The 25,396-nt window shown below is 38.4% G+C and overlaps 2 protein-coding genes across 2 annotated transcripts; both read left to right on the top strand.

The window, feature by feature from the left end:
* Nucleotides 1-1,291: 1,291 nt before the first annotated feature.
* Nucleotides 1,292-11,564, top strand: adrb3a (adrenoceptor beta 3a). Its single transcript, XM_042421715.1, has 2 exons — nucleotides 1,292-3,144; nucleotides 10,496-11,564. The coding sequence occupies exons 1-2, from the start codon at nucleotides 1,838-1,840 to the stop codon at nucleotides 10,521-10,523; spliced, it is 1,335 nt and encodes a 444-aa protein (XP_042277649.1). The 5' UTR covers nucleotides 1,292-1,837; the 3' UTR covers nucleotides 10,524-11,564.
* A 4,231-nt stretch (nucleotides 11,565-15,795) lies between these two features.
* got1l1 (glutamic-oxaloacetic transaminase 1 like 1) lies at nucleotides 15,796-24,319 on the top strand. The gene is made up of 8 exons (XM_042422469.1): nucleotides 15,796-16,077; nucleotides 17,027-17,208; nucleotides 17,924-18,047; nucleotides 19,946-20,163; nucleotides 20,270-20,420; nucleotides 20,738-20,903; nucleotides 21,176-21,318; nucleotides 21,874-24,319. The coding sequence occupies exons 1-8, from the start codon at nucleotides 15,903-15,905 to the stop codon at nucleotides 22,011-22,013; spliced, it is 1,299 nt and encodes a 432-aa protein (XP_042278403.1). The 5' UTR covers nucleotides 15,796-15,902; the 3' UTR covers nucleotides 22,014-24,319.
* Nucleotides 24,320-25,396: the final 1,077 nt, after the last annotated feature.

Here is a 25,396-nt window from a genome sequence, read left to right on the forward strand (position 1 = left end):
TGAGAAATGCCTGCTGACTGATCTCATGATACAGGTTCACGTTCCTCTCAAAGCAACTGGTGTGAGAAAATAATAATGTGTTGGAAGAACATGTATTGAACCACATGACAATGGTAAACATGATAAAATGTGAATACACAGGGTTAAAAATCAACATAACAAGTGCAAAAAATAAATGATTATGAGAGTGTTCTCTTGTGTTTCCAGTCATTAAGTAAAAGTGAATGCAAGATAGGAAGAAATGCAGAGCAATCACAGCTGCAGTCGTAGAGTTTGCCAAAGAAGGAACTGCCCGGTGACAAGACAGCTTAGCACAGCAGCAAGCTGAATATCTGAAGTGAATCGCATGAAAGGCATTTGCCTGATTGTTCTTCTTCAGTGCACCGGCTTGAGTATGAGCGAGATAGCGATCTATTATTTTCTTTTACAGCTTTGAGTCAAAGGGAGGGCACTGATTTCCTGTTCTCCGCAGTCAGGGATGCCTCGTGCCTTGTGGTCAGCAAAGTTGACCACAAACTGTACTACAAATAAATATTTAGAAACCTTTAGAGTTGTCGGATTGAATCGGAGATAATGTGCTATAATCACAACCAAACAGCGACGCCTGCCTTATTTGACAAAATAATCCCTTTTTTTTTTTTTTTTTTACCGCAAAGGCAACATGTCTTTATACAAGTGACAAAAAATGTTGAACCTTGGATGTGTGTGTTTGACATAATCCAGCATCATTTGACAATCGGAGCAGAAGCCAGCAGTGGAAAAGCCTGTCTCATTGTTGACACAGTCAGGTGACAGACACAGTTAATAGGTTAACAAGCTTAGTGTAGCGTTTACATTTAACACAACATCAGTGATGGTAAAGAACAGAGAGCTACTGGTCATCAGATACACAAGGTTATTTTTGCAGTTTTAATGCAGATGGATTTGTCTAATTTTTACATGTTACACACATTTTACACACTGAACAATTATTGGCCTATAGTTATATATACTATGTGTCTTTGTGAGTGTGTGTGGTTGATTGTTCGCATGTGTGTGGCTCTAGTAAGGGTGCTGATCCCTGTATGGCTTCAGCACACAGGCACACTTTTCAACTCCTCCCCTCTGCCTTCAGCCAGGGTGTGATTAGAGCCAATACAATCTTGGGCAACCTGCACTGCACTCAGAGAGAGAGAGAGAGAGAGAGAGATAGGGAGAGAGAGAGAGAGAGAGAGAGAGAGAGAGAGAAAGAGAGAGAGAGTGCAAAAGAAAGAGTGGGCAGCCACTCTGGTGCACTCTGGTGGTTCTTGCGACAGCGTCACTATTGCTTGATCTCCAACAGTCCAACTGTGTGGCATTGTGGCTCATGCAAGATTCAACGAAACTGCAACTCTCCTCTAATCCCAGTGGACATATACAAATGGACAACGCTGAGTTTTCCTCTCCAAGACTTTTTTTCACCTAATGTTTGCACTTTTTTCTTGGATTCATGAAAGTGTTGCAACTCCATGACCTAATATTGTTTCAGCTTTGTGGACAGTTTGGATACATCTTTTTAGAGAACATGTCGTTGCCTTCAGTAGACGAACCTCATCTTTGGAAAGATGGAAAGCCACTGCTGAAGTTTGAGCATCGCCAAACAAGACTCTGAAGGCGTGAAATGTAAGCAAAAAAGCAATGCACAGACTAGAATAGAACTATGTTTTACTGAGGAAAACTCCTACAGAAAAACATCGTTTTTTTTTTATTTTTAGCACATTTATGATGCTTGTAAGAAGTGTAGATTTTTTAGCTTTGTTAACTTTGACGTGAGAAAACACATCTTCCGCTTCTTGTGACTGAGTTGAGCCAGTGAATAATGGATGGCAACCTAAGCACAGTAGCATCCTATGTGACCAACAGCACAGGACCCTACCACCATGCAGCAGGACCCTGGAGTCTCATCATTCTGGTCATCATCATACTGACCATAGTTCTGGGAAACTTGCTTGTCATCATAGCTGTGGCTCGCACTTCACAGCTACAGACGACGACAAACGTCTTCATCATGTCTCTAGCGTGTGCGGACCTCATCATGGGGGTCCTCGTGGTGCCTCTGGGGACCACTATTGTGGTGACAGGAAAATGGCAGTTGAGTGACACGTTCTGTGAGTTCTGGACTTCTGTGGATGTTCTGTGTGTGACAGCGAGCATTGAGACGCTGTGTGTCATAGCAGTGGATCGGTATATAGCCATCACCAGGCCGCTGCGACACCAGGTTTTACTCAATAAGTGGCGTGCCAGGGTAATAGTTTGTTTGGTGTGGGTAGTGTCCGCCTTAATTTCCTTTGTACCAATTATGAAAGGGTACTGGCGTGCAGACGGAGACCCTGAAGCGGAGGAGTGCTACAATGACCCTGCATGCTGTGACTTTGTGACCACCAGGGCCTTTGCCATTATATCTTCTATAGTGTCTTTTTACATTCCGCTGCTCATAATGATATTTGTGTATGCAAAAGTCTTTCTAATAGCGAATCGGCAGGTACAGCTTATAGATAAAAGTCGCATGCGTTTCCAGAATGAGTGTGCACCACAGATGCCAGTTGGCCCCCACATCAATGATATCCTGCCCTCGGCATGTGTGGGCTCCAGCAACAATGCAATGCGGAGGAAGAGTGCCAAGCGAAGACCGTCACGGCTGATGCTTGTCAAAGAGCAAAAGGCCCTCAAGACTTTGGGTATCATCATGGGGACCTTCACTGTGTGCTGGCTGCCGTTCTTTGTCGCCAACATCATCAACGCTTTTAACAGAGATGTTCCATCAAAAAAGATCTTCCGACTGTTAAACTGGCTGGGTTATATCAACTCTGGTCTCAATCCTATTATCTACTGCCGGAGTCCAGAGTTTCGTACTGCTTTCAAGAACTTGCTGGGTTGCCCATGGGTGTCCACCCTACAGCTCAATACTTTCTATAAAGAGCTGCGGACTCGCTGCTCCTGTTTTCTGTGGCAGGCTGAGTCAGGCACGGCAGGCTCTTTCCAAAAAACTCCGACTGGCAGAACGGAGGGGAACGACAGCCTGACCAGCACTCAGGGAAGCAGCAGAAGTGAGGAGGCTTCCCCTGGTCGTATCCAGTCCAACGGCAGCACACAGTTCAGTGACTTCTCAGAGCCAGAAACTGAATTGTAAGTTTTTTTTTTTAATTCATTTTCCTCATGCAGTCAGTTTGTTTCAGTATGATGAATGTTTTAAGATTTCAACTTAACACAAACACTCTTCAAATACAGAAAGTGTAATCGTACTGTCAAAGACATTGATAATCATTTTTGACAGCTGATACACAAACATGATATCATGCACAACAACTACAACAGTTAATAACAACACAACTACCTGCCACAATAATAAAATAATGATTAAAAATACCCAGCAGGGAAAAGTCACATTCTGCATTTTACTCACACTTACATGAATAATTTAATTCAATTTGTTAATCTTTTTTTTAGTATTTGCTATGAAATATTACAGTTGAAATACTACATTATGAAATCTCACTGCATCTTACTTACTTACTGAGAGAAACTCACAGACTTGATATCAAATCTCTATGAAACTGAAAGGACAGCGAGGTGGCAGTGAGTGTTTGAAACAAGTTTGAAATGTTTCATTCCCCTTTTTTCCTCTTTTTGAACATGAATTCAATAGAGTTATCTGTAACATCAGTGGTCCATCACGTGGCATGTGAGCAGATCATTTGCACTATGAAGCTGAAGACCCTTAGAATAGAATCAATTTCACGGGGAATCAAACAATTTACATTACTTACCGCTTTTGGACATCCTGCTGCAGATTAGCAGACTATTGTGCAATGATGCTGGTGAAACACGCCTACGCATGTGTGCTTGTGTGTTTGTTTCACTTTTGTTTGCCAACACAATAATCAAAAATGAAAAGATAAAGACACTATAAATAGCATTACTTTACATTTAATGCAGTTTGCAAACATTGTCTTTAACGGTTAATTAATGACATTTGAAACTAAACATAAAGATATTTAATAGAAAAACATTTATCTGTTTCCTATGATTACTAATATATTTAGCCCATTATTGGTTATTTATAAAAGTTTAACTCTATACATTTACCCATCTTTTCAGTATTGTGCTTACTATATTTCTTTGATATACAGTTTGCAGAGAATAAATACATAAACAAGGCATCCTACTTTTAAAGATGTCAAAAATGGTTTTAGGACAGATATTTTTTTTTCATTTTGAATATCATTATGCTGCATTATTATGCATTTTGCATTTATTAAAAGTAGAAATCCATATTTGGACATGTTCTAATACATCAGTGTGCTGCTGTCCAGGAGTAAAATAGATGGAGCGCAACAGTACAGAAAAATAAATCTCTGAACCACTGGCAGCAGCTGGGGTGTTTCAATATTACTAAACTAAAACTGGAACTTAATATTTGAATTTTTATGCATATTTAATGAATGTTTGAGGACTGTACCTGTATTGGTTACTTTACTATGTTACATGTTATCAGTGTTTGGACCCGGCTGTAAACATAGTAAAAATAACTAACAGATGTCCACAGGTTGCTCATAACCTTAAGACATGTTGCTAGCACTGTGTTTGGGGTGAATAATGTTTTACACTGTATAACAATAGTTAACAATGTCATAATTAATTTAATATTCCATAGAAACCTGTATGCCTTATATGTAGCTTTTTTGTCAATTTTATCATCTGGTATCTGATGAAAACTGTATCTCATAAGGATAAGGGCCTTTAAATAACACTGTAAAACCTTCAGCTGTACTGCTGAGCACGTTTGATGACATTTCCAAATATTAGTGTGGCTCTCTGCCTGTCAGTGGGCCTCAGTGTGCCCTGCCCAACACCCCCTGCAGCAGATAAATCTTTATCACTTACGCACAAGACTTCCCCCGTAACTGGAGAGGCTGTTTACAAGACTGACAGCCAATGAGAACGCCCATGTTTACACAGGTTAACTGGGGTTGGACAGATGAGTACTTGATCATTATTCTAATATACAAGTTCAATGCTGCAAGATATGCAGTAATAATTATGAGATGGTGGATTTTATTTTTTAGGTTTTTAGCCCATTAGTGGTAAAATGTAGGTTGATTGTGGTGTAAGAATTGCGCCACTTACCGAATTAATTTATATCATGACTTCTGCATTTGAAAGTAGTTGAATTTCCCTTTTTTCTCAAATTAGTTTTCAATTACAATAAAAAAGCTTTGAAGTTATTGCCATTAGAAATTATTCCACAAGATTTCAAATTCATCTCGCAGAAAGTTTTCTGTTTGTGGCAACAATATTAGCAGATATTATTACAGCTGAAAAATCTCAAAATCCAAAAAAGACAAATAATACTTGACTTGATAATCATAGTTGTTTAAAAATATATTGACAACTAATATGTGATCAGTGTGGTTGGTTATGTCTCCAACTTTTACTTCTAAATTATATGTTGTCACAAACTGAATGCTTTTGCGCAAGTTGAAATTATAGCTTGTTTATGTGGATTTCTACTAACAAACAGCAGATAAAGTAAATTTGAAGTGTTTAAATTTCAGAGTGAAATCAATGAACTTAATTTCAATAATGCACATAAACATGCAAATTATGCAATTTCTAACACAAAAGTTAAATTCACAACTCATTATTCAATTTTATTTGACAAGTGGCGGACCACTTACACTACAGCCCTTGCCTTGCCATCCGAATTCCCATGAGCAATCCAGTTTTATGGAAGAGGGATGTTTCATTTTAAATATTTACTCTGCATACTATATATCATTTTCCTCTCCTCTTTACATGACATCCTCTCAGTGGAATTTTATAGACATAATCAATGGGGCTGTAAAATGTGAGACATTTAAAAGCATATAAAAGTCTTCCTTAAAAGGAGCCTGGTGTGTTCTGTAGTAAATCACCCCAAGGGGAAGGCTCAGCAGACTCACACTGCGCTTTCAGCAGGATTAGAAACCTAAGTGAGACCAGCCGTTCAAGAATGACTCTGACGAGGCCACGGCTCCAAGACAGGTTTAATGAACGAATGTGACAAACTGTTCTCAATAGAGTCTGGGCTTCTGTAGAGGTTAGTTGTTGCTTCAGAGTGCCAATAATACCATGCTAGAGACTATGTGCTCCACAGTTATTCCTGTCATCTATTTAACAAGCTACACAAAAGACCAAATTTAGCTCCACATTTCCTTTAAACCCTGGGACAACATGCAACAGCAGGGTTGGTTAAGTCAGGTGCTGATGTATCCCCAGGGCTGATAAAAAGCGAGGTAAAAACCACTGAGATGAATGGTTACTAGGGAAGAGTGGCTGCACTGCTCTGCACAGCACATAATAGCCATTATCAATACTTACTTTGTTTTCACAGAAATACATGCAGGCATATCATTCCTACCCTTATCAACATACACAGTCGCCTTCAGACTCTGTCACGTATGCACCATGCTACATATGACAAGTGCATGTTTTCATGGATTCCCTGCATAACAGCGTTTCTAATTCATCTGTCACAATCCTCTGCCAGTTAGTTTTAGTCATCAAAGTGCACATGGAGGCAGATCTGCTAAGTTGTGTGACTTTTTTCACAGAATTAATTCAAGTTTACCATTGTGTTCTTCCATTGCATGTCGCTCTGAAGTGAGATAGCCTGCTACTCCATTAGTCCTAATATGTGTATTGGAGGAATTTAAGACAAAGCCTTCATGTATTTGAAAGGCATTGCCGTCTTATGAGCAGAGGGAGCTTGTTAGCACAGTTTATCCATGATTTAGAACACTAAAATTATGCTAACAGAGAGTGGAACGTTTATTTTTCAAAGAGCAGCAGCCAACAAGGTCGCCAACAAAGTAAATTTCAGTGTGAGTGTATAGAAGAAATGAGGAGTCTGACAGACTGGTCCAGAAACATGACCACACGTCTCCTCTTCAGCACATCAAAGACACAGAGTTACAGTGCAGAAGCCGTACAGGAATTTAAACCATGGAACAATATTATTATTATTATTACAGGAAACATGTCTATGTGCACTGCAGCTGTGCTGATGCATTACAATTAAATGATCAAAACACACACCTGAGTAAACGGCTGTCAACATGTTGCACAAAAACATCTCTAAAAGTGAAAAAAGGTATCTTGCACAGTCATCAAATTCACATTAAAATATTTTCCATCTTAGACAAAATATAGTAGCATAAATATTACCGTGATATCATGAGCTGATGGTGCAGGACAACAAAGCACTGCGGCTGATCAGCTCAGATTTAACTCTGAAGCAACATCTGACGGCAACGCTGGCGCTTGCACTGATCTACAATTGAAAATGGATTTTATGCAAATTTGCGTGATGCATCTGGACTCTGATAATACTCTTATTGACAATTCACAACAAAATCTTCTCATAACCATAAAACAAACAAATACGGCACATACATATTCTTAGCTTGTGTGCTTTTACTGTGATGAGTAAAATGTGCACAAATAACCAAATATTAAACAAAGCACAGAGAGACAGTGAAGAATGTCATTCCCAATATTAATACTCACTATGACTCACTAATGTCACTACAAGTGTCTCATTACTCCAAATGATTGTGTAAATATTGGAGTCATAGTAGTTGACAGCCCATTAAGACAACTCTAAAAAGGACATTGTGTTTATAATGCAGGCATCTCAAGTTTATACTGTAAGTTACTGTGTGTTACTGGAATGAACGGCATCATTATGCCAGCTAAATATGAAGATATAATTGTATTTCTTGCACATGCATGCTGTACCCTCCCAAAATATCCAGTGCTGTATTAATGGACACTTTGTTATTGCAATATGAGTGTGAAAATACAGCATGCAGTACATACGTATGTGACTGACCGGTGATTGATGTTTGTTGCAGGGTTTGTGATTGACAAGCATTTTACTACACTGAGCTGCTAATGTGCAGCAGGTTATAGCTACATGTGGTTTCAAAGCGGCCCAAATACTGGTGTAATAAGTTAAGGCATTGCATCGAGCATATCATTAGGAACACATTACCTGATGTTTTGATGGTGTTTTAAGAGGGGGTGGTGTGCGCTATTGCTTTTTTCCTCTGTGCCATGAACCCTGTAATTCTGAGCTTTTCTCTGCAGTATGCTAACGGTGCCTCTGACCGAACTTCCATAAAGTGCATTTATTTCGCTAAGAGCGAGATCAGGCCCAAGAGAGCATGAAACAAGGGGCAGAATAAAGCAAAACATGTTGGTAGTGACCTGTGGGAAACCTCCAGCATTCCCTTTCAAGCCTGGCTGATAACAGAGCCAATCACACTGCATCAGGGTCTTTAAATGGAGGCATCCGGGAGTAGAGCAAACACTTGAGAATGTATAATTCTAAATTGTTAAGGTCTGGACAGATTTTTAAACAGCAATAAACCGTAACTGAATATTCTTCTCTGTTGTATCTCTACAACAGCTGCTAAAATCATTACAGCATGACCGAAGCTTTCAGTATTAACACTTTCTATCACAATAACACAAATATTTAATTTAATTAAAATCATGTTTGCATTTCAAAGGTATTTCCTGATTAATGTATTCAAGCCTTTTGAAAATGATTAAATGTCTTTGGCTTAGAAATTTGTGCAACTCATCTCCTAATATATTAATTCATGGTCTGACTTGGTGTCTGAATTTAACTCTTTGTATTGAGTTGCACTTGCAAAAATCTACATCACAATATAGAGTAACATTTATCTTAACAATAACAATAAATATTAAAGTATATTTTAACATATCAGCACAGGACAGTGTCTTTCTCCTACTGGCTTGCTTTTAATATGTTTGTTAGGATTAATTACAGTTTAACAATTGTGGACTTTTTGACTGACTTTACGCTAATTGGTTGGTCTGTGAATGGTTACATGCCACTGATTTTGTAGCTAGATGAAAATTAAAAAGACAATTACATCTGATTGACAAGAGCCGTGACACTGTTTACAAAGACACTGCTTACAAAGACACTAGTTCAATTATATGAGATTCAGATTAACTAAAAAATGAAATTAGAGTAAATTTAGATTCACAATGTCTGTCTATCAGTAGATTTGGTTTGTCTGGCCTACTATGAAATACGTAAGCAAAATTATATTTAGCTGAATTTTCTAGCTGTTTCTATAAACAGATTATTACGTTACAAAACATTTCTTTTTCTTGGATCGTGTACATACATTTTGAATATTTATCCCAACAAGTAGTAGAACTACTAAACAAAAATACAAATGACTGAAATCATATTAAACAATACGACTAAATAATTTCTATTTGCAGTCAATACTGTATGTCAGTGTGTACATTACAGAGAGAAAATACACACGCCACAGATGATGAATGGATTTTCCTTAACTTTGATGAGCTTAGCTCTTTTAATTTAAATGGAGACTACAAAAATATGTGCAAGCTATGTCTGTGGTTTGTAATTTAAAATAATCCAATGACTCAACTGTGAATGTGAGGTTCAACAGAATGTATAACAGAATATTATTTCTGGAGCCTTTTAGCTTAAAATCCCTCTTACCTATGAAATGAGGGAAAAGACTATTGTGATTCCACCTTTCTACATACAGTAAAATGGTAAGATTTCAAAAAAACTATGGGAATCCAGATGAAGCTGCATTGTAAATAGTTTCTTGCATATCCTTTTCAGTTCTAGTTTATGTCTTCCTGTGGAGACATGTACAGTGGAGGTGATAGCATCAGAATTCCTGTCTTGTTGGAAAAAAAAGGTACACTTGTACAAAAGGATAAGAGGATAAGAGGATAAGAGGGTACAAAACTTTCTGTAATTAGTAAGAAGAAAAATAAATGGAATAAGCCAGCGATGATATCATTGTTTTTCAGCTAAAAACATCAACATACTGTAACCTGTAAAACAACTACAACAACTTGTTGCCTCTGAGTTTTCTTATCTGATAGAAACTGAAATGCCACAAAGGGTGTGACCAGCACAGACCAACAACTCATACAGTGACATACAGTAAAAAGCACTTAGTGTTTTTTTGATAGGGTCACATCTCACAGGGCTGCACACCAAGTCAAAGTTATTACGAGATTCATAATGAGACATTTGGCCTTCAGGTACTTTTCAGGTATTCTGTAAACCAATGAGGCTAAAAAAAATAGACCATGTGTTCAGAATTCAATTGAAAAATTGGAAGAAAAAAAACAAACAAAAAAAAAAAACAGTGACATAATCGCAGATGATTGTTGGATCATGTCATTGTCAGTAATTTCTGCCTTAGAGACTAAACACCATAATTGCAAACTGAATGTCACACTGATTGTAATGGCAAACTGTTCCTCCCTAGGTGACACCGGGTCATCTGTTCTTTGTACAATATTCAAAATAGACTATATTTTACTGTATTTACATCAGATTTGCTCAAGCCTGCTTTTCATTTCAGTAGAAATAGCACATGCTAACGTGTCCATCTCTTTTCAGCTTCACATTGCAGGAGAAAGATGGATGAGAACTGTGAAATGTCGAGCTACTGAAGGAAACTTTGTTCTTCAGCCGTTACTGTGAATCCTGCAAAAGGCTGAGACCAAGCAACAGTGAGGACAACCTAAAGAAGAGTTCAACCATCGGCCCTGATAAACTCCAATGAGTGAGATGACTGGACTAACCTCTCCGTGGACAGCAGATGGACTACTGCAACTCACTGATATTAGGTGACACTAACGTTGAACCTCCCAGTGTCATCTACATACTGTTTGCAATAGACTTTCTGTTCCTGAATGAGAAAATATTTAACTGCAAGTTTTAAATACATTCCAGTAAAGCTTTGGACACAGTTGATGTGACCTGTGGTTTCAAAAGGACAAACAAAAAACAGATTTTGTACAGTATATTATCTAGTAAGTTATCTATTTATGATACACTGAATCTGTAGCGTAATACAAAAAGTTGTCTAACTTAATACAAGGTCATAATTCTGGCAAGACTGTTTTCACAATCCAGTTAAAAAAAAACCTTCATTTTCATTGCACAAACTCTTCAGTGTAATGTCAATTCAACCAAAGGGCTGTGCATTCAAATATTCAATTCTGGTGTCTGTTTTCAGTCTTGATGTTTCTATTTGGAGCCTGGACTCTGTATCCGCACAATAAGTTATCATGCTTACATCCTGTAGTCTATGTTAAGTCATACCATGGCTATGGAAAATGTTCATTTCTGATTGGCTGAATGTTAAAATCTTATGTGAAAGATAATTACGGTCAATAGTTTAACAATTGTTAAGTCATTGTGCAAGGTACAGTATTATAAACTGCAGGTAACCATGGCAAAAATACATCTGCTACAGCTACGTTGCCAGTAAACTCCCTTCCATTTTTTCCTTTGGTAAGTGGCCATGTTATAAGCTCTATAACGCACTCTGAAGTGTTCTGATATAGAAAATAATGCACTTGATGGAGGAAATACTAGTGTACTTTGCCTCCACCTCATCCATTATTTGTTGTATCGGCACATCTTGTCATGCGTTATGACTTTCGTATCATCATGTGTTGCATTGAGAAATAAAATATTATAAAACTGTGTAACATTGGTCATGTGTGCTCTGTGTGCAAACTGCCCGCGGCCATTCATCACTAAATCTTTACTATCTACTGTACAACAGTGGTTCCCAACCGTTTTGGCATGTGTCCCTCCCAAAATGAGGCATAGTCTACTTGTGACCCCTTGTCGTCTGTGACTTTTCCTTGTTAGGTTGTTTCATTTTAAAGTTAAAACTGAAATTAAAATTCTTCCAAATCAGTTGGTGTTGATATAAGTTTTTATTTATTTATTTGTTTTGTGCAGGCGGTGTGCACCGCCTACATTGGTGTTCTTCAGGAGTGAATTTACCACTGGGCCAAGCTTTCAACCTCTGCCATAGCATCCTCTTTCTTACTACTCACACTAATAATAGCCTCATGATATGACAATATTCACTTAGATGACCACAAGCCTTGAGTCACAGAGTCAACACTGGCTTCATTATAGCAGGTTTTGCAGCTTTTGTACTTGTGTTTCTGGTTCAGTTGTTTGGCTGTAATTTTTCTCAGTGCCATGGACATCTGGGCAAACACAGATAGCCTGACACACATTTCACCTGCAGCCATAATACGGTTCGATGGGGGCAAACATGTCTGGCAATCCACAAATTCAAAGGTAAATGTTTTGTCGTCACTCACTCAGAGAAAAATGAAAGGCACTTATGCCTACGCTCATCATTCTGTACCGATGTTCAATAATCACACGAGGGTTTGGGTTTGGGTCCTGGTAGTCCAATTGATGCAATATGATCAGTGTGGGCGGGTAAAATAAATACTTAATTTTCAGTTCAGTTCCACTGGTCACACAGGAAGTAAACCAGCTGGAGACTGACGTTGGTAGCTGTTGCTTGGTCCCATCTGTGATTTGAGCACTGCCAATGTTACTCAGAAACTTCTTACATTAGTTACTCTGTGCGGTGACTCGGATTACGGGGAGACATCAAGAGTGCTGAGGTTACAGGACTACTTGTTGCTGTGAGTTTTGACAGTTTGGCCATTTACCATCACCACATCTGAACACGAGAAAGAGACAGCTAACGCAAATGCTTGAAATGACATGAAAGAAAAGTAATGTCTAGTGGGAATCACTGCTGATGTTAGCAAGCTAGGCTAAAAAGCTTCAACTTTTCAAGTGAAGTACAAACATATCAACAGAATAGGTTCTCCCTAATGTTGAATGTTATAAAGGGATAAAATTGCTCATAGTACATAATCAATATTATGTAGGCTTGTTACAAAAGGGGAAAAACATCTCACATTTGTGGGCTATACAGGGATCTGATGTCTTCCTCCACAGTAGTTGACAGCGTGTCTCCTAGCAACACCAGCTCTTAAATGTCAGTCAACCCCCGCCCAATGGATACACCCATCCAGCAGTTTTAAGTTTAGATGTTGTTTCCACAAATATCTTGTTTTTAATAAAGGAAAAAATATGTACAATAGCTGCAGTATCACTAGAGTTTACACATGAAGTGAGAATTCCAATTTCAGTTCAACCTGAAGCCTGAAGAGTTAAGAGAATCAAATATTTCACAAGAAAAAAGACAAGCCAGAACAAAATAAACATAATATTGTATAACAGAAATATATATTTGTTTTCTTTGTATCCATATAATCATCTTGTGACCCCTCAGATTTATCAAACTACTGTTGAATTCGACAGCAGAGGCCAAGCTAGGCCAAGAGACAATTCTAAACTTCATGTTCATTTCTGATGTTATTTTAAGCGTTAACCCGCCCACCAAAACCACCACCATCACTGGCCTGGCTACTATTTGAGGCGATGTCATGTTGTGTTATGCGAGAAATTTACAAGATAAAGGACTTTAAAAAATAAACCAAGAGCAGAATACGAGACATTTGAAAACAAACTGTGACCGGCATTAGCTCTACCAGGCCGGCTGTGTGACTACTGAAACATCATCCAGCAAAAAGCCACAACAACTTGGGTTGGAAACAATTATCCTGTCTGAAGTTAAGGCACATTCTTATCAGCTGATTCCTGTTACAATGTTTTCCATGAGCAGGATTAGATCAAAACCAATCAAAATGGTATTTTTTAGGGAAAAGAAAACCACTCCTTATGGTACAGCTAGGAGGGTTTGACAATATATGAATAAAATGAAACAAAAACTGCCACTAAAATGCATTATCTTTAACGAAACATGGCTCATCACATTGTTTGATTTAATATGTAATCAAACATTCAGCAGTGTGCAAATGAGGTGCAGGTGATGGGAAGGAAAACTAGCACAACACTGCTTATTTTTTCCAATAGATATCTCACTGAATTTTATTTGGTCTAGTCTACAATGAAAAATTAAAAACAAAAGATTATAAATTATACTCACTAATAGAGGGCAATTATAAACATATATAAAGGGAACATATGAGGTGTCAAACCATGAGGTCAATTATCAGCTCTTTTAGATGGGAAAACTCAATTCCAATATGATGTAGTAATATGTCACATTGCTTTACAGGAACCACATTTTGAGTGTTTTCTATTAATCATGACAAAGGCATTCTTTAATCAACACTGCTGTTTGATTAAATGTTTTTAATCTTGGAGCTGCTTTGAAGCGTGCAGTATTTTCTCTCTCTCTCTCTCTCTCTTCTCTTGATTGCACATGCAAATCCCTCGATTGTAAATATGCAGAATTCTCTTTAACTCTGTTAGTAAGTTAGTTCTGTTTAGTTTTTTTCCGTTGAACTTTTTTCTACTCAGCCGATGTTACAGCAGTTTTCTTCAGGACAGACGGGGAATTTCAGATAAAGAAAAAGTCCTTTGACACCAAACTTAGACTTCAGAGCTCACTAGTTAGGGGTCCTTAATTTCTAATTGAATAAACAGCAGCTTAATTAGATTAAGTATCAAAGACTTATCCTGATAACATAATAGCCTCATGATATTACATATTTGCTCAGATGACCACAAGCCTTGAGTCACAGAATCAACATTGGTTTCATTATAGCAATTTTTGTAGCTTTTGTGTTTGTGTTTCTGGTTCAGTTGTTTGGCTGTAATTTTTCTTAGTGCCATGGACATCTGGGCAAACACAGACACACATTTCAACTGCAGCCATAATACGGTTGGATGGGGGGGATAAAACATGTCTAGCAATCCACAGACTCAAAGGTAAATGTTGTGTTGTCATTCGCTCTGAGAAAAAAATGAAAGGCACTTACGTCTACGCTCACCATTCTGTACCAATGATCGATAATCACAAAAAGGGAATAATCCAAGACAGAAAGGGCAAAGATATGAATTTCTCTGCTGACATCTGTCTCAATAGACAAGAAAACAATGCACCCATAAGGCATATAATACATTTTATTATTTGTCTGGAAAACTCTGAATCCGCTGTTACACATAATAATACTACTACTGCGCAACTGATTCTCTGAAGGCTGTTGGTGAGTGCAATATTCTGAGAAATAGCCCAGTGGTACAGAGAACAGTGGATGAAGCAGGCCGGGGGAAAGTGTGTATCTTAAAGTACTTTTTTCTTAAATTACTCCTGGTCAGCTAATTGACAAGACTAACTGCCTGGTTTGGCCATCTACTGCCATCTAGTGCAGTGATTTGTGATTACTGGCCTCATAAAATGTACTTCTACAATGTCTGGCTCACTGCTTTTTTCTCCCATATAATAGCTGCAAGATGTTCTGGTTTTCAGCTACTGTGGGGATCACTGCTACTGCTGTTAAGAGCATTACACAGTAGGAAAGCTGGAGGTATATTCTTCATCATTAACTGACTGAGGTTGTGTCATTTGGTATGAAGGCACGTACAGAAAATTACTCCACATTTTAGGCTATAAGGAACTAAAACCTCATATAAAGATGCAAGCTTGATGCATGAACATGAAAGTCTCTTTAAACCAACCCCTTTAAACCACTTATGCAAAAAGATATCCAGCTCATGTTGATCCCTAATATGCTCATTAAAACCGAATCTTTGTGCAATTAAACGCTGCTATCTTAGTTAAGCTGCCTCAACAAACCTTAATGAGGAGCACGAGGGGCCTCTTTTTGTTATCAGTGAGCGTTTGAATCAAACATGTTGGAAGCTTTTCTTCACCGAAAAACTGAGAACTGATCCTTTCATTTTCACACACAGGCTAGCCTATTTGATGATAGCTCACTGCGATGGCAAAAGTAAACTCACCAGACCCACAAATTAGGGAGTGACAAACTCATCCATCACCGTTGCCGGGGTGACAGTATCCAAATACGTGCTGTAGCTTGGCAACAGTGCCTAAACAAAAGGCTTGCAGGCAGCAGGGCTGATTTAGCTGGCTGGGTTCAAGATGAGCCGACCCGCCAGTAGCCTTAATGAAAGAGGGGTCAACCAAAATGAAGAACCAGGGGGTCATCTCTCTGTGTTCACCAAAACTCACACCGCTGCAGTGAATCCTGACACGAGGCTATTGTCCGCCTTCAAGACAGACACTCACGCCAGCAAAGTGTACCTGGCAGGGAGAGGTGAGTCCGCTCATCTGAATTCATTTATTACGAGTTTATTTTCTTTCTCCCTTTAGAGCTCCGACCCGGAAACAAGCTGAGAGGCAGGTCTTCTCCCATGATTGCCAATTTGCATGAGTTGCAAGTAATTACGGTGACGACATTATCACTTGTTAGACACCTTGGTTTCGTCGCTAAAATAATGTCAGAAATGTTATGCAGTCAAAAACACATTGAGTCTCCTTCATCTTCCTGCAAAAGTCTGTAAAGTAGCATGTAAACATGTTTGCTTGTGTTATATAACTTTCAATGTACAGACCAGCGGAACATTTAGAGTTCAGCTATAAGTGGCTTCCTCACCTGTCTTGGGTAGATACAGGTGACACTAAATGACTCAGTCTGGGGGTTCATATAAATTTAATTTAATGGACTCCTAAACATTTGGATGGAGAGCTCACAGTGAACCAGAATAAACCAATATGTGGTCATAGAATAGGAAGAATATGAACAAGAATATCCATGTGATTTCATCCACAGCATAAGTGTATGAGGGGGCTTTTTAAAACCTGGAGTAGGTTGGTTTTCCCCTCACTGTCATCAGCTATTTGGTTTAAAGCCTGAAAAAAATAATTAATTGATGTGTATCTCTCGAAATACAGTACAATCTAGCAAACCCAAACCTAAAGTCACCCCTCTTCATGCTTTATTATCTTCTTTATGGTACAATAATTGACAACAAATTAGCCTTGATATAGTAGTCTACAATTAATTGAAATATCAAGACTATAACATCTTAGCAGCCGGTATGTGAATATTTTGTCTCGTTCACTTCAGCTTCAACCTCTTCTACGATTTCATTTCAATTACAGTTTTCTCTGGTTGTTACTTTTCGATTAATATCTACAATAACAGTGATTTTTCACAGTTCAATACAGTTTTTTTGGATGAAAATGTCTTCATTTTTCCACAGAGTATTTCAGTGAGGAGGGGCAGACCTTTGAGCTGCGTCTTGTTGGGAAAATAAAGCAACAGCTACACACTGATCCCACTCTGCGTCCAGAGTATCCATCTTCCCTTGGTCTGACAGAATTCACCAGGCGAGCCACGGAGGCTGCTTTGGGGAAGAGCTCCAAGGCTATAGTGGAGAACCGGGTACATATACTGTATCTGATTATAGTTACTGTATATATTTATACCTCAGTTTGCACAGCAACAACACATAGAGATGAAACAGTAGCCTGTGGCTAACTATCCAATCAATCAGAACATTCATTACCTGGAGATTACAGTTCACAAATTTACTATTTCATTTAGCAGACGCTTTTATCCAAAGCAACATACATCTGAGAGCTGATACAACACAAGCAGAGATCTTGTCAGGAGAGAACAACACGAGTAAGTGCCATAAAGCTAATTTTCAGTCCGATAGGACGTAGATGCCAACATATGGTGCACAGAGGCAATGCATAGAGTGCATAGAAGCAGTTTTTTTTGTTTGTGTCTTTGTTTTTTCTCCACCCTAAGTCCATCAAGTACAGACGTGTTCATGAAAGAGTTGGGTCTTTAGTCTTTTCTTAAAGATTGAGAGGGACTCTTCAGATCAAACAGAGTTTGGTAACTTGTTCCACCACCGGGGAACTTCAGAGGAGAAGAGTCTAGCTAGTGACTGTTGTGGTGGTGGTACCAGGTGCCTTTCATTGGCAGAGTGTAGTGAGCAAAAGGGAGTGTACACCTGAATGAGGGAGTTCAGGTAGGCGGGAGCTGTTTTAGTTGCTCTTATTTAATAAGGGATTTATATCCATCTTCAAACAAATCAATAGAAGATCAGCACTCAGTGATTTTTGGTGTTTCCTGACTTTTATTGCAGGTGTTAGGTGTCCAAACTCCTGGTTTCACCAGTGCTGTGCGTCTTGGGGCTGAACTCTTGAGACACTGGTATGATGTCAGTACTACTTGGGACGGGCCGGTCTACCTCTCTTCCCCTTGTGACAGTGAGTAAGATTTTACTTCCTGAACAGCATTTAAGGAAACAACCATTAGTATGTTGGCTGAAAAATGTTGCACATTAAACTGTGCTCCTGAAACATAAACAACACACTGTAGCACACACACGATCCCAGTGTTGTGACTGCAGCTGCATGTATTTGTTAACCTACACAGCATATTATCCACAGTGTGAGAATACAGGGTGACTCACGTGTGTGCCACATATATCATATAAATAAACAATGGACTGCGACTGTATGCATAGCAACATACACACAATGAGATTCCAGAGGGAAAAAGATGATAATGAGAAGAATATAAGTGTTTGAAAACATATAATGTGAACAGTTGCACTTTAGACGAGGTGTAGGCAGATGATAATAGACCATAAACATATAGATTTATTGAGAGAATCTTACATTTTGCAGAAACAGAAAAATCACTATATGTTTGCAGCTTTAGGCCTAGATGATATAGTGGAGATTTTTAGATAAAGGAAACATGTGTACAGGAAAAACTCCACAGTGTGTTAAAGTGTGTTATATGCACTGCCACATTAACAAAAGTAGGTCAAAACCTCTTATATGTCTGGACTGTGTATCAAACACTGGAGGGCTTTTAATTTGTACGTTGCCTGGTTACCATCAGACATGGACGTCACCAGCATTATTAAGATGTTTGTTTTTATCTAAGTTTATTTATTTGTTAACACTTTTCATACAGTAGTTGTAACTCAATGTGCTGTACACATAGAAAAAACATTAAAAATATTTAAAATACATTGCACCAGGGCGTAGACTATAAGGTGCTGTTGTAAGAAAATAAGAAGGGTTGAGTTAAGACTTAGGCTATTTTTTATATGCGTTATATATTATTTCAGTGATGTGGGTTAGAGCGTTGATGTTAAGCTATGCATACTGAATAATAACAAAGAATAATAACAAAAGAAATAAATCCGAAGATTTAGTCAAGAAAGTTAAGTCTCATGTGCAACAAGAATGGAGTTCATATTTATACAGATGGATCAAAGGATCCATAGAGTGGTAAAGTGACATTTGGAGTAACCATTCCTGAATTACAAATTAAAAATGGACATAGATTTTCAGATCTGATGTCAGTATTCACAGCAGAGATGCTGGCAATATTGCACTATGATTGGTAGAGGACAATAAACCAGACAACTCAGTCATATGTAGTGATTCAGCAGCATCTTTAACTACGACAAATCTAAGACAAATCAAATCCAAGTCCAGACCTGATATATTGACAGAGATTTATAATTATACAGAATTCACAAGGTAGGGTGTGAGGTGGGTTTTATTTGGGTACCAGCACACATGCGTGAGGAGGGAAATGAGGAAGCAGATTACTTGGCAAAGAACGCCGCTCTTGAGGATAGAGTAGAAATTGTCCGACAATATGGACGGTCAGAATACACTTCAATCATAAATAAGTCAGTCAAAGAAATGTGGCAGAATACATGGGAAAGAAAAGAAGGGGAGGTCTTACTTTGCAATACAGAAAATAGTGAAAAAACAAAAAGCAATTTTGCCTGCAAAAGAAAAGACTCAGTTGTCACAACCAGGTTGAGGTTTGGGCACTGTGGGTTTAGGAGTGGGCTGGCTCTGATTAGGAAACACTTGGATGGCAAATGTAAGTGTGGAGACTCAGAGACAGGAAGACACATCCTCACATCCTCATCCTCACCATGTACCTTCATCTCTTTACACATGTAAATATATCATATTTACATTACAAATGCAAAAAAACCCCCCCAACATTTCTGATATAGACTAGAAGTTAGAAGGTTGTTGTCACCATAATGTAATTACATGCAGGGGTTTAAAGCTGCAGCAGCGCTTTAACTATCTAATGTAATGTTTTGTCTTGATCCTCCCTGCAGACTCATTGGCTACTATCTTCCAGGCAGCAGGGATTCAAGACATCCGTGAATATTATTACTGGGATGACGAGCATCGGGGTGTTTGTTTGGAGAAGCTTCTGGGGGATCTGGAGAGGGCTCCGGAGCAAAGTGTTGTTGTTCTGTCAGCCTCTGCCCACTACCCAACGGGAGCAGACCTCTCTCCGAATCAATGGGCCGTGATTACACAACTCGTCATGGTAACTGACCTGCACATTTATGCTCTTAAATTAAGGATACAATTATATTTTTATCAGACAAGTAGCTCTTCACTCCTACTCAGATCATTATTTCCTGTTTCAACAGAGGCGGCGGCTTTTTCCTTTCCTCTTGCTGCCCGCACAGGCGCTTTGCTGTGGAGATTTAGTGCGGGACGCCTGGCCTATACAGTACTGTGCATCTCTGGGGATGGAGCTCCTTTGTGCTCAATCGTTCTCCCACTGTTTCGGATTGTATGGTGAGAGCAACACTACACAGTCTGCAGTGGTCCTGCTATTAAAAGAAAATACAGCCAGTCAATTTGAATTCAATGTTCCAAGAAAAAGAACATTGAGTTTTTTCTTCCACCCAATTTTACTCTCTCAACAGTTTTGAATTAACATCAGGAAATTCACTGTGATACAGATCAGCTTTTTTTCTTGTTTCTGTATGACCTGTTGAATATTCACTCACCTATGACTGAGTGGCTTTGTCAATTTAATGCACGTTTTACGCAGTGCTAAAGTCAGTACAGTCAAGAGATAGAAAGTGTAACATTACGTCATGCTTCTTCAGGTGAAGCTGTCGGACACCTCCTGTGCGTCTTAAAGCACAACTCCCTCCTGTTAGCGGTGCAGTCTCAAGCTGACAAAATAGTCAGATCGCTTTGGGCCCGGCCGTCTGTTGGAGGAGCACATGTTGTTGCCACTGTGCTCGGCAACCCAGCCCATTATGTTGAATGGTGAGTCACGCTCGACTTGAATGAATAATCTGGTATTCAAAGAATTTGACTTGCGTCATTGCTACAGTATCAGTAGATGTCCCTAGTGATAGCTGTTCTGGCCATCCCTTTAGGCATGTGGGGCAGTGTCTCAAGAGAACAAAATAAAAGGATTTATTGGACAAATTCCTTCGCTGACAAAATGCAATTTTTGCTCACTGGATGCTTGACATTTTGAAGATATTGAATTCTGATATTTTTTTCTCAAATGCTGTCCACTGTATTCCCCACAGGCAGGGAGAAGTGAAGCGTATTGTGGAAAGATGTATGCTGATCAGAGAAGTCTTGAGAGAAAGGTTGAGGCTTTTGGGATCTCCGGGTTGCTGGGACCACCTGATTCAACAAAGTGGCCTCTACTGTTGTACAGGCTTGAATGGTAGGGAGCGTACAGCACAGTTTCTGTTATATTGACCTTACTTTTCTAATAATATTGATCAGGAAATGATTTGCAGCAAAATCCAGAAATTAGGAAAAAACAAAACACTGTCTGATGTTCATGATTACTTTTCTGCACTGTGAAATTCTTCAAAATGGATAATTGGCACTTACAGTACATTATTACAGAGTCATTACACATCCAATTATTGCACGCCATACATAGTTATGAATTATTTTGAGCTCACTTTATGTCTGGACAACAACAGGCTTTAACCTCAGTCAGTGTTTATAAAAAGAATATTCATGATTTTGGTGATATCAAAAGTATTTATAAGAAATAATTTTACAGAACTTTTACAGTATTTGATTATGAACAAATACTATAAACAGTAGAGATGATTACTAATAATGATTATTTTACATGGACAGCCAAAATGTATTCTAGATGGACATTTTGTTTACATGCTAAAATTGTTTAATATAAAAATATCAGAAAAACCCACAATATCATCATGAATACTGATGCTTATACAGTATTTCTTCTGCATTTTAGGTCAGCAGGTGGAATTTCTGATGAAAAGGAGACATGTGTACCTGCTACCCAGTGGCTGTCTAAACATGAGTGCAATCAACGGCCGTAACCTGGACTATATAGCCGAGTCCATCCATTTGGCTCTGACCACTTCACTCTGATCATGTGGCTTTTGATCAAGATCTGAAATCAGTGTCACAGACGCATAAATTTTAACCTTTCAAATGTCTCATTGAAATGCTCGGTTTCAGGTTTGTTCCAGTGATTGCAAAGAGAATGCAAACACACACACAGTATACAGACATACGTGAATATTTATACCACAATTGTGATAGATATTACTTTGGTGCTAATTTTGCGTAGTCTGCCAGAACCTGGATAATTTCATTTGGAATGTAGTTATTCAGCACATGTTCATTTATTTATTTAATCATTTTTGGAAAATCCACTTCTTTGCTTTCTTGCCAAGAGTTAGATTAGAAGATCAACACTTCTCCATTTTTCCATTAAATACGAAGTCAATTAGCTTATTTTAGCTTGTTAGCTTGGCTCTGTCCAAAAGGAGCAAAATCCACCTACCAGCACCTTTAACGCTCACTAATAAAACGTTATATATTTTGTTTTCTCAATGAGTACAAAAACTGAAGTGTAAAAACACCAATTTGTGGTTTTACGGGAGGTTATATGCAGGACTATTTCTTAGTCAGGCACAGTGACAAAACCACAATTTGTCACTTGTACAGGTTAAAAAAGGTAGTTAAATCAGTGGATTTTGTCTGAGTGGGTACACACTGTAAGTTGTTAGACAACTAGAGACAACAGATCTGTAGATGCTGTGCAGAAATGGTCACTGACCGGCACTGTCCACTATAAGTTGAATCCTGAACTTATCAGTAGCCAAAGGGTAACCTTTACAGGGATGATCTTTAGACAAGCAGCTATATATTGCTTACTGTATTAAAAGCAGAAAGGATGGTTTCCTGCTTCATGAACTCCCTTCAGCTGTGAACATCAGTCAGAAAAATCCATCTTATATATCTTATATATTGGAAACATATGCTGTGGACACAGCAGATCACAGCTGCCTTCATAATTCAGCTGGGTTTGCTGAATAAACAGCTGAAGTAAAGCCAGAACTGAAATATTGTCACAACTGTCCATGCTTCTCATTAGAAAGTCTAATGCATTCCCGTATCTATAAAAACATACAGTATGCACAAGCTTGATGCATTTCTATGGCAGTCTTTGATTCTTTGTTTCTTTTGCCTCATATAATATTTCTTCTCAGCAACAAATGTCATGTGTCAGTGCAGGACTGGGTTTAATAACAGCCACAATTACAATCTGACTGGCCAAAGCAGCAGAAAGAAGGAATTAGAAAAATGATTTTGATTTCACTGACCTTATTTCAAAATTAATTTTCTGGAGGCAATCATAGTTTTAACAGGTTGCATCTGCAATGTAGTAACCTTTCTTCTAAAAAGAGCTTTACTTGTACACAGAGACTGTATTGTCATATGCCCCGGTAATTGTTTTAGAAGCATTTCCTTTCCACTCAACTAAGAAACATTTCCAAATGCTGTGAATGTATTATACAGCAAATTATTGTTCATCTGGAAACATAAGTGAGTAATCCCAGTTCATGAACGTCTGTGTAGCAGTAATGGAGCAATACAAAAATTAGTATTATTTTCTTGTTTTGTTAAAAGATAACATACTTTCGGAAAAACACAAGGCTTTTATCTAACTAACTTTATATCCTCGGTAGACTTCCTCTCATTTGTGAGATACGCCACTATTGTCACTGTATGCTGTTTAGTTCTGGGAAACCGGTTGCGACAAGGTATTTAATGGAGGCGGTGTGCTCGCTCTTTTCATTTCGGTGACCTTGGGTGCACAATGAGGATAATCAGCATCCACCATCATACAGAGACTGAGCCATTAGACGCTGTGCAGCCCTTTGATTTGCATCTGAGCGTGCTTACATGTACACAGTGGTGCAGATACTCACTCGTATCACAGGTTTGAAGTTTGAGATAAGTTGTTTACATGCCTCCTCAGATTCCACGTGCAGTTATTCACACATATGTGAATAAAGAGCATTGCCTTAATACAAATATTACCATGGAAACTGAACTTGCATGGACCGCAAAAATATGAGAAAGGTGTTGCTTGCCTTCCAGCTAATATCAGCATTTCCTAACAATCATATTCAGCTTTATATTGGGGCACTACTGAATTTAATAGTTAATACAGGAATATAAATGTGAGCAAACACAATGTTTCAAAAGTTAAATTTATGCAATTTATCTGAATTAAAATGTCCAAAAATGTTCCTCTTAAACAGTGATCACCATGACCCAAGATTTGGGCATGAATTGTGTGGTACCACTTTCTTGTAAGTCACCCTTTATGATTTATAATAATGCCTTTACTAATGTCAATAAATTATGTTCTGTTTATCCTTTCTTTTTGGTCATTATTAAAGTCCTCATCCACTCAAAACCTCACTTGGATGTTAAACCTTCACTGTGCAAAATGATGTATGTGCAGAGTTTGACACTAGAAGCTGTTTTCATTTTTATCTACTGAAGAGGAAAGTTTCTCTGTGCTCACCTTAAATCTGAGTTTCAGGCGTGTACCTGCGAGCATGATTTATTGATTTATGACATCACAACTAGTTCTAATCGTGGTCCAGTGTGAAACTTACACAAGTGTGGTGTGGAAACTCAAAGCCTGCCGTGCACACACACTGAGAGTGGACTTAAAAATCTTATTTACAGCAGAAATGATCAGTATTTGCATATTCATAGATTGCAGATTTTTTCAATGAGGGAGAAGGAGTAGATGCCATTTTAAAGATTTTAATGAGATTTAACTTTTTTTTTGACACAAATTATTATTTCAAGCAGAGTATTTTCTTAAAATGTGCAAAGGGGACCTTTAAAAGGTTTTTACAATTACCTGATATCCAGTCATGTCAGTGGTCAGAGCAGAAAAAGGGTTTCTTCTCAATCTGGCTACCAAGTTGTTCTTATCAGTGGCTTATAACTGATCTATCAAGCATTGGTAAATGATTTATAAACTATTAATAAAGCCATTTGTTACAATTTATTGAAAGAGCCTTATTTGAAAGTTTTTTTTCTGAAAAGCACATTGTCAAAAGAAAATAACCAATAGCGAGTGTTTTCTGTCCCTGCAATATTAACCTCTCCATTACCACACACATCTAAGCAGTGACATTGATGTTGAGCTGGACTATGACAGAGTAATTGCACGCCGGACAGCAGTCTAAATAATTGTTCATTGAACTTTGTCTTGTCTGAGCAGATTTTTTAAATCATCACAGCAAGATGCCAATCAAGGCAGTAAATTTAGGGAACATTGGGTACCACTGAGTGGACGCGAAGCAGCCTTTCATTACTGCAGGAGTAAATGATTTTCAGGTGTTCATCTGCTGGTCCAGACAGAGTGCACTTAGACCCAGTAGAGATGCGGTGATTAACAATGATCAGTGGTTAGCCATGACTCATATTGACTGAAC

This window comes from Thunnus maccoyii, chromosome 9 (genome assembly GCF_910596095.1).
Source record: "Thunnus maccoyii chromosome 9, fThuMac1.1, whole genome shotgun sequence".
NCBI lineage: Eukaryota > Metazoa > Chordata > Actinopteri > Scombriformes > Scombridae > Thunnus > Thunnus maccoyii.

Excerpts from the sequence above, each read along its gene's own strand:
- got1l1 (XM_042422469.1), top strand. The coding sequence starts at position 15,903 with ATGAGCCGACCCGCCAGTAGCCTTAATGAAAGAGGGGTCAACCAAAAT. Across the intron at positions 20,421-20,737 it reads CCACTGTTTCGGATTGTATG|GTGAAGCTGTCGGACACCTC; the intron begins GTGAGAGCAACA and ends ATGCTTCTTCAG. Across the intron at positions 21,319-21,873 it reads CTGTTGTACAGGCTTGAATG|GTCAGCAGGTGGAATTTCTG; the intron begins GTAGGGAGCGTA and ends TCTGCATTTTAG.
- adrb3a (XM_042421715.1), top strand. The coding sequence starts at position 1,838 with ATGGATGGCAACCTAAGCACAGTAGCATCCTATGTGACCAACAGCACA. Across the intron at positions 3,145-10,495 it reads TCAGAGCCAGAAACTGAATT|CTTCACATTGCAGGAGAAAG; the intron begins GTAAGTTTTTTT and ends ATCTCTTTTCAG.